We start from the raw sequence: 13,932 nt of genomic DNA, 5'->3' as shown, positions 1-13,932 counted from the left end.
CACAGTCAGACTCTTCCTAAGCCACAGAGCCAATCAAAGTTCTAACACTTTCCTTTTCTTCCTGCACACTAGGGATTAGATCTAGAACCTCATGGATGCTAGGCCAAGTGCTCAACTACTGACCTATATATCTCAGCCACTCCCCGCCCTTCATACTATTTATTTCGGGTGCATACTTGTGGCGTGCAGGCATGCCCTGGTCCAGGAGTAGAGGTCAGAGGTCAACCTGGGGAAGCTGGTTCTCTCCTCCCATCACGTGGGTCCCAGGGACCGAACTCCTGCTGTCAGGCTTGACCGCAGTCCCTTTACCCACCGAGTCATCTTGGGCAGCCCAAAGCTGTGACGCTTTTTTTTTTAAATAATTTCTTTAACTTTTTATTTTGAGACATGGCCTTGCAACGTCACCCAGACTGACTTTGCATTTACTGTGTCTTTCTTTTTTTCTTGTTGTGTTTTGTTTTGAGGGGAAGAATGGTCTCATCATGTAGCCCAGGCTACCACAGGAACACCCTATGGAAGGCTGGGCGGTGATGGCGCCCGCCTTTAATCCCAGCACTTGGGAGGCAGAGCGAGGGGGATCTCCGAGAGTTCAAGGCCAGCCTGGACTACAGAGGGAGTTCCAGGACAGCCAGACCTGTTACACAGAGAAACCCTGTTTCGTAAAACCAAACCAAACCAAACAAAGAATTCCCTATGGAGTTAATCAAGAACGCCTAATCCTCCTGCCTCTGTCTCCCAAGTGCTGGGATTATAGATAAAAGCCACCAGACCCAGTTCTGAATTCACTTTTGTAGCTCAGGCAGAGCCTTGAACCTGCAATCCTCTTACCTCACACCTCTGAAGAGCTGAGGCAGCAGGCCAGGGGGAGAGAGCACAGAGAACGCAGTGCCTTCAGGCATAGCCGAATCCTTGCTCTACAGCCCAGAGCGTCTGCTGCCTTATCTTCACCGCCTTATCGTTAATCTCATACTCAGTATTTAAATTTGTTTATGATTATGCAGCTAAACAGCACAAAATGAAAAGGAACACATCTTGAGTATATTATAAAAGATAGCATTTGTTTAAAAAAAAACACACATCTAGATCTTATATTTGAAAAAAAAAAAAAAAGCCACAATACAAACTAAGTAGGATTTGGGCATCTTGATACGCTTCTCCCAGATGGAAGACTTACTTAGTAGATGTTCTCACCCATTTGTAGTTGTTTTATTTTGGTTTGGTTTTGGTTTGGTTTTTTGTTTGTTTAGGGGTTTTTTTCTTTTTTCATTTATTTATTTATTTATTTATTTATTTATTTATTTTGGTTTTTCAAGACAGGGTTTGTGTAGCCTTGGCTGTCCTGCACTCGCTTTGTAGACCAGGCTGGACTCAAACTCACAGTCATCCACCTGCCTCTGCCTCCTGAGTGCTAATATTAAGGTGTGCACCACCACTGCCTGGCTTGTTTTTTTGTTTTTTGTTTTTTTGTTTTTTTTAAGGAGCAAGCCAGTAAGCAAGTGTTTTATTACGAAGCTTGTGTCTATATTCATCAAAGATATTGACTTATAATCTTTTTTTAATTGAGTCTTTTCTGATTTTGGTATCAAAGTAATACTGGCATCACAAAAGGAATCTAGGGGAGTTCCTAATCTATTTTGCAGTATTTGATGCTAGTTCTTCTTTAAAGGTCTGGCACAATTCTGCACTGAACCCATCTGGCCTGGGCTTTTTAAACTGGGTGATTTTTTTTTTAATGACAAACTTTATTTAGTTTATAATTTTTGGATATCTGAAACTGCATTTCCAAAATTTACACTTAGATATGTGCAAGTCTCTCTTGTCTATAATAAACTCTATTTTTCAAGTTGAGATTATAATTGCATCATTTCCCTATTCCCTTTCCTCCCTCCAACCCCTCCCATGAACTCCTTCTTACTCTCTTTCAAATCATGGCCTCTTTTTCCACCACTTGTTGCTGTGTGTGTGTGTGTGTGTGCATGTGTGTGTGTGTGTGTGCATGTGTGTGTGTGTGTGTGTGTGTGTGTGTGTTGCTAAATATAACCTTCTCAGTCTATATAATTTTATAAGTATGTATCTGTTTTCAGGGCTGACTGATTGATATTGGATGACCAATCAGTGTGCTCTTCCTTGGGGTAGTCTATTTTTCTCATGCTTAGCATTCATTAAGTACTTTGTAGGTTTTTGTGTATGGTTAAGGTCTTGTGAGCTTTTCTCTGTCAATTTTGGCATGTCTATTGGGGTCATCTTTTTTCTTTCTTTTTTAACAATTTTTAATTGTTTATATATACATCTATATTATTACACATATATACAATAAACTACTTATAGCAAGAAGAACCGTGACACAATCAGAAATTATATAAATGTTACATTCTTAGTGTTTTGGCTATTTGTATTTGACAACCTTGAAGAAAACAACTTTCCTATTTTGGTACCTTTAAAGTTCTGAGTGTAAATCAATCTCCATCACATGTTGTTATTATGAGCTTAAAATATCTATCTAGTAGCCAGGCGTGGTGGCGCACGCCTTTAATCCCAGTACTCAGGAGGCAGAGGCAGACGGATCACTGTGAGTTTGAGGCCAACCTGGTCTACAAAACGAGTCCAGGACAGCCAAGGCTACACAGAGAAACCCTGTCTCAAAAAATAAAAACAAAAACAAAAACAAAATCTATCTAGACCTAAAAGTATCTTAACCCCTAAACAACTAAGCTTCATTGTGAAACTAAACTGCCTGGTCTTCAACTCTATCCGAGACTTGAGAAGGAATAAACCTGATCAGTTGTAGTTTTTAAATACCTCTACTGAAGGATCCTTGAAACTTCTCTACAACAGGCAATGGGGGTTGCGGGGGCGGGGGGGGGGGGGGGGGGGGGGTGGAGGGAAGGGGAGGCGGCCAGGGCCTTGGCTCAGCTCACTTAGGGACGATAAAGCCAAGTAGAGGGACAGCTCTGAGCTCACTTCACAGCAAACCCTCAGGACATCGCATCTGGTACTTCTTGCTACCTCAGGGACACTGAGCCCTCTCCACGAGATCCATCTGGATGACTCTCCAGGGGTGAGGCTGGCAGCAGGCCAGGCTGCAGTTGCTGCCTGCCGAGAGGCTGGTGGGAAGGCACTGTGCCCACCCTCCCCTCCTCCTCCTCTCTGGGAGATGGAGTGCCGGCTAGGCCCCCTTCCTCCCACTCTGGCAATGTTGATACTTTCTTTTCTACAGATTACTAAGTTCCCATTTTGTTTTTTTCTCAGCACATGAAAACTTCACTGGAGCACTTAACCACCGCCCCGCCCCCCTAAAATGCACACCCACCCATGACCACCAACTCAACTTAGAAGTGCAAGCTGCAGCTCCCTGGTTCTTTTCACTGGTGCACAAGGCGTGCACTGAACTGATGCCACCTGGAGGTGTTTGCAGACCCATCCACAGCCTGTGCATACCTCTCCGGTAAGTCCAGAACAGTCCAGGCTTCCCCAGCCTGTGGAAGGAAGGAGGCAAGGAGCCAGGCTGCCCGTCAGCACACAGCCTCACATCCTGGGCCTACACTGGCAGGGCCCTCCACTTGGCCACAGAACAACAGGAGGCAGACCCCATCCACATGAGCAAGCTACACCTGGGGCCCTCTCCATAGCTCATGCACCAGCACCTGCTGGTGACCTGGTATTTCGGGCACCTGTGTGAGATCCACCCTGTTAAGAACTTTCCATCTAGGGGCTGGGCGTGGTAGCGCACGCCTTTAATCCCAGCACTTGGAAGGCAGAGGCAGGTGAATCACTGTGAGTTCAAGGCCAACCTGTTCTACAAAGTAAGTCCAGGATAGCCAAGGCTACACAGAGAAACCCTGTCTCAAAAAAAACAAAAAGGGGGGGGGGGGAGGAGCTGGAGAGATGGCTCAGATGTCAAGAGCACTGCCTGCTCTTCCAGAGGTCCTGAGTTCAATTCCCAGCAACCACATGGTGGCTCACAACCATCTGTACTATGGTCTGATGTCCTCTTCTGGCATGCAGGGATACATACAAATGGAGCACTCATATACAATAAAGCTATAGCAAAAGAAAAAGAAGAAGAGGAAGAAGAAGAAGAAGAAGAAGAAGAAGAAGAAGAAGAAGAAGAAGAAGAAGAAGAAAAAAAAGAAGAGGAGGAAGAAGAAGAAGAAGAAGAAGAAGAAGAAGAAGAAGAAGAAGAAGAAGAAGAAGAAGAAGAAGAAGCAGCTTCCATCTGGTCCTGCTACAAGCATCCACAGATTCAGTCCCCAGACACCCTGGGAACGAATATGCTCTACTGTCGTCACCCTGTAACCCTGTCTTACCAATACGAAAACTGAGGACCCAGAAGCCACGTGTGGTGGCACATGCCTATAATCCCAGCATCAAGGTGATAGGGGCAAAAGACTCCCTACAAGTTTAGGGCTACCATGAAGTGTAGAACAAAACCATATTTGAGAACGGAAAGTAAGAAAAAGGGAAAGGGGAAAAGGGAGGGAGAGAAAAAGGTGGGGGGGGAGGACAATACAGGAGCATCCCACTGCGCAGCTGAAGAGCGGGTAGCTCTGAGTTGCTGTGTATCTCTCAAACCCAGTTACTGATATATTCAGGGATGAGCCTGGAGGGTCAGGGGTACATGCACGTCCTTTTCCTGTTTGATCTAAGAGAAGAGAGGGGGTTGGCCTCTCCCCTCTAAGCAGTCTCCTTCTTCCCAAGCCCACAGTCAGAGTGAGGCCTGGCCCTGAGGCCCAGCACTGCCCACGAGCAGGGCATCCAGTTTTGTTCACAGTGGCACAGTGCTCTGTTGTCTCTAGGCTGCAGCCCATGGTCCCTTCCAAGATAGAGAGACAGGTGGTGGGGACAAGTTCTCTCCAAAAGGATTCACCAAAGGGTACCCTTTGGAGCTGGGGAGATGGCTCTGTGATACCAGACTTGCTGCATAAGTGTGAGGACCCAAGCTCAATGCTTGGTACCTTCATAGAAATGCCTGTGTCCTGGCATGCACTTGTAATCCCAGCACTGAGCCAGTAAAGGTCCCTGGAGCTCGCTGACTGAGCAGCCAGCCTGGCCTATGTGGCAAGCTCCAAGCCCTAGAGTTCTTTGGGTCTTTAGGTCATCACTGTCCTGTTTTGTCCGTACCCCTAGGCACAAGGAGCAGGCAGTATGACCCAGACCACGTCCTCTTCAAGTGTTAGCTGAACAACAACGACCATCACTTAGGATAGAAAAGAGTCGTCAGACATCAAGGCAAAACAAGTTCCCACCAACAGCATAATTCAGGGCACCCACCACCAAAACCAAAACGCCAATTGCATCCTCTGCCCAGCTGTTCCAATGCAGAAGAGGTACCCCAGAGCAGACACAGTAGGTACAAAAAGGAGGATTATTCTAGAAGATTACTCTAGCTTAGGACACTGCCTCCCAGGTCCCCTCTGCAGGTCCATTTCCTGTATGTCTGAAATAATAACAACCCGAACGTAACTTGAGGAGGAAAAGGGTTATTTAACTTACATATCCAGAGTCACAGTCTGCTGAGGAAAAGTCAAGGCAGGAAAATCAAGCAGGCCAGGAGACCGGAGGCAGGAGCTGATGCAGATGCCATGGAGGGGTGCTGCTTACTGGCTTGCTCCTCATGGCGTGTTCAGCCTATTTTCCTATAGTGCCTGTGTCCCAGGTGGCGACTCTATGCATAATAGGTTGGGCCCACCCGCATCAATCACTAATTAAGAAAATGCTTGCTTAAGCCTGGACACCAATGGGATGATCAGAGTACCCTGATATCTATGCACTAGAAGTCAGTGGCACCCTGACCTCAGCTGTGATGAGCCTGGTTCTGGACATTGCCACATGTTCTTGGGGTTAAGGGGAGGCAAAGGCCCCATAGCTGTAAACCAGTCACTGCCCTAGGTGTCCGGAGTAGGTCCCTCCTTACCAGACTACAGGTGGTTGTCACGTCTACTGCAATGTCAGCTTGACAAGACTCAGAAACAAACCTCCTGACATTCTGTGAAGGGGTTTCTAGACTGAGTCAACTAAGGTGAGAAGATCTATCCTTAATGTGGGTGGCATCATCCCATGGGCTGGGGTCCCACACAGAATACAAAAGAGAGAGCAAGCTGAGCACCAGCATCCATCTCTCTCCACTTCCGGACCAGCGATGCCATGTGACCAGCTCCTGCTGCGTGCCTTCCCGTCTGCATCCTTAAACTATGAGCCAAGATAAATTCTTCCTGTTTTAAGTTGCTTCGTGTCAGGTATTTTGTCATAGCAATGAAAAAAAAAAAAAAGAACTGTGCTTGGTAATACACACTTTTAATCCCAGCACTCGGGAGGCAGAGGCAGGCGGATCTCTGTGAGTTTGAAGCCATCCTGGTTTACAAAGAGAGTCCAGGACAGGCAAGGCTACACAGAGAGGCCCTGTCTCGGGGGAGAGGGGGGAGGGGAGAAGAAGAAGAAGAAGAAAGCAGAAGAAGAAAGAAGAAGAGAAGAAGAAAGGAAAGAAAGAAGAAGAAGAGAAAGAAGGAAGAAGAGAAGAAGAAAGAAAAGAAGAGAAGAAGAAGAAGAAGAAGAAGAAGAAGAAGAAGAAGAAGAAGAAGAAGAAGAAGAAGAAGAAGAAGAAGAAGAAGAAGAACGGCCTCCATAGGCTCACGTATTTGCATGCTTAGTCTTGAGGGAGTGGAACTCTTTGAAAGGATTAGCAGGATTAGGGGGTGTGGCCATGTTGGAGGAAGTGTGTCACTAGGGGGTGGGCTTTGAGGTTTTCAAAAGCCTACAGCAGGCCCAGTGTTTCTCTCTTTCTCTTTCCATCATCCCAAGTACTTAAGATGTCATGCTCACCTACATCATGCCTATCATGCCTGCCACACCTGCAGCCACGTTCCCCATCATCATAGTGGACTAAGCCCCTAAAACTGTAAGGAAGCCCCCCCAATCAAATGCTTCCTTTTATAAGAGTTGCCTTGGTCATGGTGTCTCTTCACAGCAACAGAACAGTGGCTAAAACAATAAGTAATACATCTATCCAAAAGTCACACCCCACTTGCTAAGTACCCCAAAATTGCACACCCATATAACCCTCACATATGCCTATTCCATCCAGACCCCACACAACCAGGAGATCCCTGCTGCCAAAAGGCCCTTAAAGGGACCCTGGGGCAGAGTGTCATCACTCTCCACAACAGAAGACTAGAAGTGGCACTGACTGTCCCCAGCCAGTTCTAAGGCCCACTCCTCCTTCCAAGGGGTCCAAAGGAGCCTCTTGTCTAAGCTCTTCATGTTGAAGGCTTTTCTGTTTCTCCACAGACACCCTTCCATCACAAGCAGGAACAACCAATCACAACCCATTCAAAGTTGCAACTCCAGTTCCATCATTCTCTTGTAAAATCTGTCCTTCTGTCCAGCAAAAGTACGTAGGCAAGGACAGTATCTACTTCAATGTCCCAGGAAAACAGAAGCAGAGACTGAGGCTGCAGGAATCCGAGGAGGAGCCTGGGCGGGGTTTATCAGATGCTGTGGGGTGGGAGAGGCCCTCTGATGAGACTCCTCATTGCTCACTCCTGGCCTTAGCATGGACTATGGCAACCAATACTATCCCCATCTACAGATAAAAAAAAAATGGAGCTGGGTGTGGTGGCACACGCCTTTAATCCCAGCACTCAGGGAGGCAGAGGCAGGAGGATTGCTGTGAGTTCGAGGCCAGCCGGGTCTACAAAGTGAGTCCAGGGCAGCCAAGGCTACACAGAGAAACCCTATCTCAAAAAACAAAAAAACAAACAAAAACAAAACAAAACAAAAAAAGCCAAGAAGGATTCCAGCCGGGCATAGTGGTACACATCTCTAATCCCAACACTTGGGGGGCAGAGACATGAAATGGCCACAACAGCAGCATTTGTGGAAACAGAAAGTAAATTCAGGGCCGTGGGAGAGTCAGCCAGAGGCAATCAGAGGAAGGAGGTCGGTTGGATGGGGCCACTCACTGAAAATGCTCCAGAATTGACCATTGTGATGCTAACACATTTTTAAAGACACTAAGCACTGTGTTGCCCCTTTGCACATGCAAGTGGATGTCAGTGACTGCTGCCGTCTTCCTCCACTGCTGTCCACCCTATATTCTTAGAAGTGGTCCCTCACTGAACCTGCACCTCACTGGTTGGTGTTAGACTGACTGACCGGTAAGCCCCAACGACCTTCCTGTCTTCCTCGACAGCTCCAAAATTACAGGTATATGCCACCGTACTTGGCTTTTATGTAGTTCAGCATTTATGTAGTTCAGCATTTATATTCATATCCCTCCCCGTCTCTCCAGGGGGGCCTGGCTGTCCTGGAATTCTCTATGTAACCGAGGCTGACCTCAAACTCACAGAGATTCCCCTGCCTCTGCCTCCCAAATGCTGGTTTAGGATTCTCTTGAGCCGGTAATCCTCCAACCCTCCTTACCTCAGTCTCCAGAGGCTAGGAGTACTGGCTTGAGTTACCACACCCGGCTTTGCATTGTCTCTTTAAATCATGAACTGTAAGTATGTTAAACCAATTTTGTTTCAATAAAATCGTGACTTTTTAAGAAGACTGCAAAAAAAAAAAATTATTACAGCCAGTGACAAATGGCTGAAAACAACACAACATGTCCCAGTCTGGGTTAAACTGTTACAGCGAGGCCAAGCCCATGAAAGCTGGAGGCAGATCAATCCGAGCTGATAAGGAGCCAGCCCCAGGTGAAAAGAAACCTGGAGCAGAAGGCAGTAGTTCCTATTTGCATACAAAACAAACAAACAAACAAACCTAAAAATACACCATTACATGAAGGTAGACTATTACCAGAAGAGAAAATAAACTGCTAATTAGCTTCTGCCCTCACTCTTCCTCAACCCAGAGTCCCCTGGGGAAGAGAAACCGCCTCCATCAGATTGTCCTGTGGCCCTTTCTCTGGGACGTTTGCTTGATTGCTAAAGGGTGTAGGAGGGTCCAGCCCACTGTGGGTGGTGTCATCCCTAGGCAAGCTAGCTGAGCAAGCCAGAGATAGCAAGCCACATCATGTTCTTCCATGGTGTCTTTTCCTTTCTGCTTTGAGGTCCTGCCTTGGCTTTCATCGAGGATGGGCTGTAACCTGTAAACTGAAATAAATCTTTCCCTCCCTTATGTGCTGTTGGTCATAGTGTGTCTTACAGCAACAGAGAACAAGCTAGGACAGGGCTTATGTAGGATATGGGTGAAGGGTCAGAGGTGAAAGAGGTAAGTTAATTCTGCGACTTCTAAGAGTACTTTATTATTTATTTTGTTTGTTTGGGTTTTTTGTTTGTTTTTCAAGACAGGGTTTCTCTGTGGAGCCTTGGCTGTCCTGGACTCATTTTGTAGACCAGGCTGGCCTCAAAAACTCACAGAGATCCATCTGCCTCTGCCTCCGAGTGCTGGGATTAAAGGCGTGCACCACCACACCCAGCTTGAGTACTTTATTTTTTAGACAAGCTCTCACTATGTAGCCCTTGAATTTACAATCCTCCGCCTCAGCCCTCTGCACACTGCTATTTCTAAAGGGCATTCTAGTTTTTCCATGAAAAGCTATTCAGGGGGCTGCCAAGATGGCTTAGTGGATAAATTCACTCGCCACTGACCCTGATGGTTTAAGTTGATCCCCAGGACCCACGTGATTAAAAAAGAGAGAGAGAGAGAATCAACTCCTATAAGTACTCCTGTGGAGTTCACATGAGTGCCATGACATACATACACACACAAATAAAGAAATTACCATGTTTTTTAAAAATCTTGTTTGCTGTGAGTTCGAGGTCAGCCTGGTCTACAAAGTGAGTCCAGGACAGCCAAGGCTACCCAGAGAAACCCTGTCTCGAAAAACAAAAATAAACCAGCACTCGGGAGGCAGAGGCAGGCGGATCGCTATGAGTTTGAGGCCAGCCTGGTCTACAAAGTGAGTGCAGGACAATCAAGGTTACACAGAGAAACCCTGTCTCAGAAAAAAAAAAAAAAACCTTGTGACCTATTCAATAGGGACTTGGGGACATAGCTCATTTGGTAGAATGCTTGCCTAGCATGCACAAGCCCTGAGTCTCCATCCTTGGCATATCATTTAAAAACAACAACAACAAAACCAGCATTGTGGTACACACCTCTCACCCCAGCACTGAGAGCTAAAAGCAAGAAGATCACAAGTTGAAAGTGATCCTCACCTATATTCCAAGTTCTGGGCTAGCTTGGGCTACATAAGACCCTTCTAAAACAAGAGGAACTGGCAAGATGCTTGCTACCAAACCTGATCCCCTGAGTTCTGTCCCCAGAACCCACATGTAAGAGAGAGCCAACTCCCACAAGTGCACTTGTCCCCTGGCCCTTATACAAATGCTATGAGCAGGCACACATCCACACAAAAGTGAATAAATAAATAGATACATAAATAATGCTTAAACAAACAAACCCACCCTAATTAATAAGAAATAAAATTGAAGCACACCTCTGCAGCTAAAAATTTCTTAAGTGCCCTGGCTCTGTTTGTTACAAACAATCTCCTCAGAAAGTCCAGGTACTGAGCCAAAAGCCCAGTGTAAGGTGACAAGGGAAGGCACGGCCCCCTGGACCAGAATTTCATCTGAAGGCTGTAAAACATTCAGTGATATTTTTTCCCCCTGTTCCTTTAGACACCAAAGTAAAAGCCTCTTGAAAAAATAAATAAATAAATAAATAAATAAATAAATAAATAAATAAAAATCTGTTGATCATCAGGCATTTGGCTACCAAGCTCCCAGCCGCCCCAGGCCCCAGCCAGTGAACCCTTCAGAAGCCAGACAGCTCAAGACTATGTGAACCAGATGGCCCTGCTGCTGTTTCAATATTATGGGCAAGTTGACCAACTCGGGTTGTCATTTCACAAGAACTTCCCTGGATCAACTTCCCCCACCTGCTCTCAACCCCACCCCACCCACACCCCACACAAAGTGGAAACTATTTTTGTCTTTAAAAGAATGGGACCAAACCAACATGACAGATGTGACAAAATAAAGACGGGAAGGCGAACAGGTGCTACTCCAGTGGGCAGAGCAGATGGACCTCGCCACGCCGCCCTACCCCATCCCGCAAGTACTTACAGAAGCCTTCGATCTTGTCTGCAGTCTTGCTCCATGCCACCTGCCGCGTCTCCATGATCACCTGTACCGTCCTCCGCTCAGGGGTGGACTTGCGGGCGTTGAATACAGTCATCACCGTCCCTAGCTCCAGGGCCCTTTTGATCTGACTCTTCTCATATTCTGGAAGGGTGTCCACGTTGACCACGGTAGTCATTGTCAGCCACTCCAGCGAGAAGGAAGAAGCAGGAGAAATATGGAGACTGCAAGGGGTTGAGCAGGACAAAAGAGTGAACTGGCTTTACTTAACTGAGGAGGGTGAGTGAATGGGGTGTCACTATCAGAAGCCAAGACCCTGTTTCATGCCCATCAGGCTGAGTGATATGTGAAGATTCTAGCACCGAGAGCTCTTGGCCACTTAGAGCACAGAGGCGGATGGGACACGTTTAAATGAAGGCTGGGTGGAGAGCGACCGCTGGCCCCCATGACCCCACCGCTACATTGGCTTTGCCTAACCAAATCACCATAGCTTGGTGGGTGTCCCTGCTTCTTGTCCAGATTTGAATAACCAAAGCAGTTCAGGCAGGCCAGTCACTTCCTGTCCCCAACATCATATCTTACCTGCCTGAACCTCACCATCCATCTATATAACAAAATGGGAGCACTGGGTCCTCTGCATAACAATGAGGCTACAGGGCAGAAAATGTCCAGGCAAGGCGCAGCGGCCACCAACAAATCTTGCTGAGAGCAGCCTCTCCACACCTCTGATTCTATTCTATCCCTTCTCGAGGGGGAAAGCTCTGGTCATTCCTAAGCCCAAAAGGGAACCTGCAGCCTCCTGCCTTCGGCAATGCAGAGCATCCAAGTGTCTCAGGAGGCACACACCCCAGCAGGCAGCTGGTACTTGAGACAGTAAGAACGCCAATCAATCATTGTCTGAATTTTTTTCTTCTTCTTTTTGGTTTTTCGAGACGGGGTTCCTCTGTGTAATAGCCCTGGGCCGTCCTGGACTCACTTTGTAGACCAGGCTGGCCTCAAACTCACAGTGATCTGCCTGCCTCTGCCTCTGCCTCCCAAATGCTGGGATTAAAGGTGTGCGCCACCACGCCTGGCAGAATTTTCTTATACCCCCCCCAAAGTAATCAGCAAAATTCAGAACCCAAACATTTGTCCCTCTTCCTGACTTCTCCAAGGAGCTTTCTCCTGGGCCCTGAATCTGGCCCTGAGCCCCGCAACTCTCAGCCCAGTGGCTGGCAGCATCTTAGAACACAATCCAAGTCCATCTGCCATTCTTCAGCCCAAAGCCCAATAGCCCCTTAAGCCTGCAAGATGGGAAGCCAGGTGCACCTGTACCAAGAGGTGCTAGAGACACCACGCATGCCCTTTGGACCTCATTTCCAGACATGCAAAGGAGGTGATATTACCTACCTCATAAAGATTTTGTATGTACTAAATGAGATAGCCTATCACCTGAGACCCTTAAAACAAGGACAGCAGCCAGCTGTGGTTGTTACATGCCCTAGCACGTGGAAGGGGGGTACAGGGGTATCAACTCAGGTTTCAGCTACACAGTGAGTTAGAGGCTACCCTGGGCTACACAAGAAACTATCTCAACAAACAAACAAATAAAATGTAGGGGGAGAAAGACTTGTGCGGAGAGATGGTCCAGCAGAGGCTGAGCGCTCGTTGCTATTGGCAGGGCATGAAGGTTCAGTCCCTACGCCCATGTCAGGCAGCTTACAACCACCAAACTCCAGCTCCAGGGGTCTGATGGCCTCTCCTGACCTTCAAAGGCATCAGGAACACACATGATACTAATACATACATGCAGGAAATACTCATATACATTTTAAAAACTTTTTGGGAAAAAAAAATCAACTAAGGGGGACTGGAGAGATGACTCAGAGGTTAAGAGCACTGACGGCTCTTCCAGAGATCCTGAGTTCAATTCCCAGCAACCATGTGGTGGCGGCTCACAACCAGAAATAATGTGATCTGATGCCCTCTTCTGGCCCGCAGGTGTACATGCATGCAGAACACTATATACATAATAATAAATAAATAAATCTGTTTTTAAAAATCAACCAAGGGGCTGGAGAGTTAGCTCAGCAGTTAAGAGCACTACTTGCCTTCCAGAGGTCTCAGGTTCAATTGCCGACACCCACACGGCAGCTCACAACTGTTCTTTAACTACAGTTCCAGGGGGATCTGACAAACTCACACGGACATATGCAAAAGCAAAAACACCAATGTAGGGCTGGAGAGATGGCTCAGAGGTTAAGAGCACTGTCTGATCTTTCAAAGGTCCTGAGTTCAATTCTCAGCAACCACATGGTGGCTCAGAAACATCTACAATGAGATCTGGTGCCCTCTTCTGGCACACACGTTGGCAGAATACTGTATAAATAAAAAGTAAATAATTAAATCTTTTTTAAACACCAATGTACATAAATAAATAATATAGTTAATTATATTGTATATAATTACATGTAATAATATATAATAAATACTAATAAATAAATATCTTTTTTTAATCAACTAAGAGGGTGCTCAGTGGAACTGCATAACCTCAGCTTGTCCTGCCAGGTCCGACAGGTGTCACTCCCTATCCACCAAGGTTACCAAGCAGCACTAGAGAGCTATCCCCAGGCCAAAGAACAGGAAGTGAATGGCAGGTCCTGAAGTAGAAGGTTAGGGTCTCCAACTTACTCAGTCTCTAAGCAAATTGCTCTGGATCTCAACCCTCTCACTTGCAAAAGGAGGACAAAGGGCCCTGGGGTGTGGATGATGTGATTTCAGGAGCTAAGAGCTGACTGATGAATGCTAGCCCAGGGCTTATCAATCCATCAGGCAGGTGGCCCACTCTCTGATTATCAATTCCATT

General features: G+C 46.7%; 1 protein-coding gene across 1 annotated transcript in view; it reads right to left on the bottom strand.

The window, feature by feature from the left end:
* The window catches only part of Plcg2 (phospholipase C gamma 2), a 123,995-nt gene extending 112,687 nt beyond the window's left edge, over window positions 1–11,308 (bottom strand). The window contains exon 1 of the mRNA XM_051168601.1: window positions 11,073–11,308. Coding sequence (XP_051024558.1) covers window positions 11,073–11,265 — 193 coding nt within the window. The 5' untranslated portion in view covers window positions 11,266–11,308. The remainder of the gene's footprint in view (window positions 1–11,072) is intronic.
* Window positions 11,309–13,932: the final 2,624 nt, after the last annotated feature.

This window comes from Acomys russatus, chromosome 26 (assembly GCF_903995435.1).
Source record: "Acomys russatus chromosome 26, mAcoRus1.1, whole genome shotgun sequence".
In the NCBI taxonomy this organism is placed as follows: Eukaryota; Metazoa; Chordata; class Mammalia; order Rodentia; family Muridae; genus Acomys; species Acomys russatus.
Note: the sequence above shows the minus strand (reverse complement) of the source record. Positions and strands in the feature narration are given on the sequence as shown.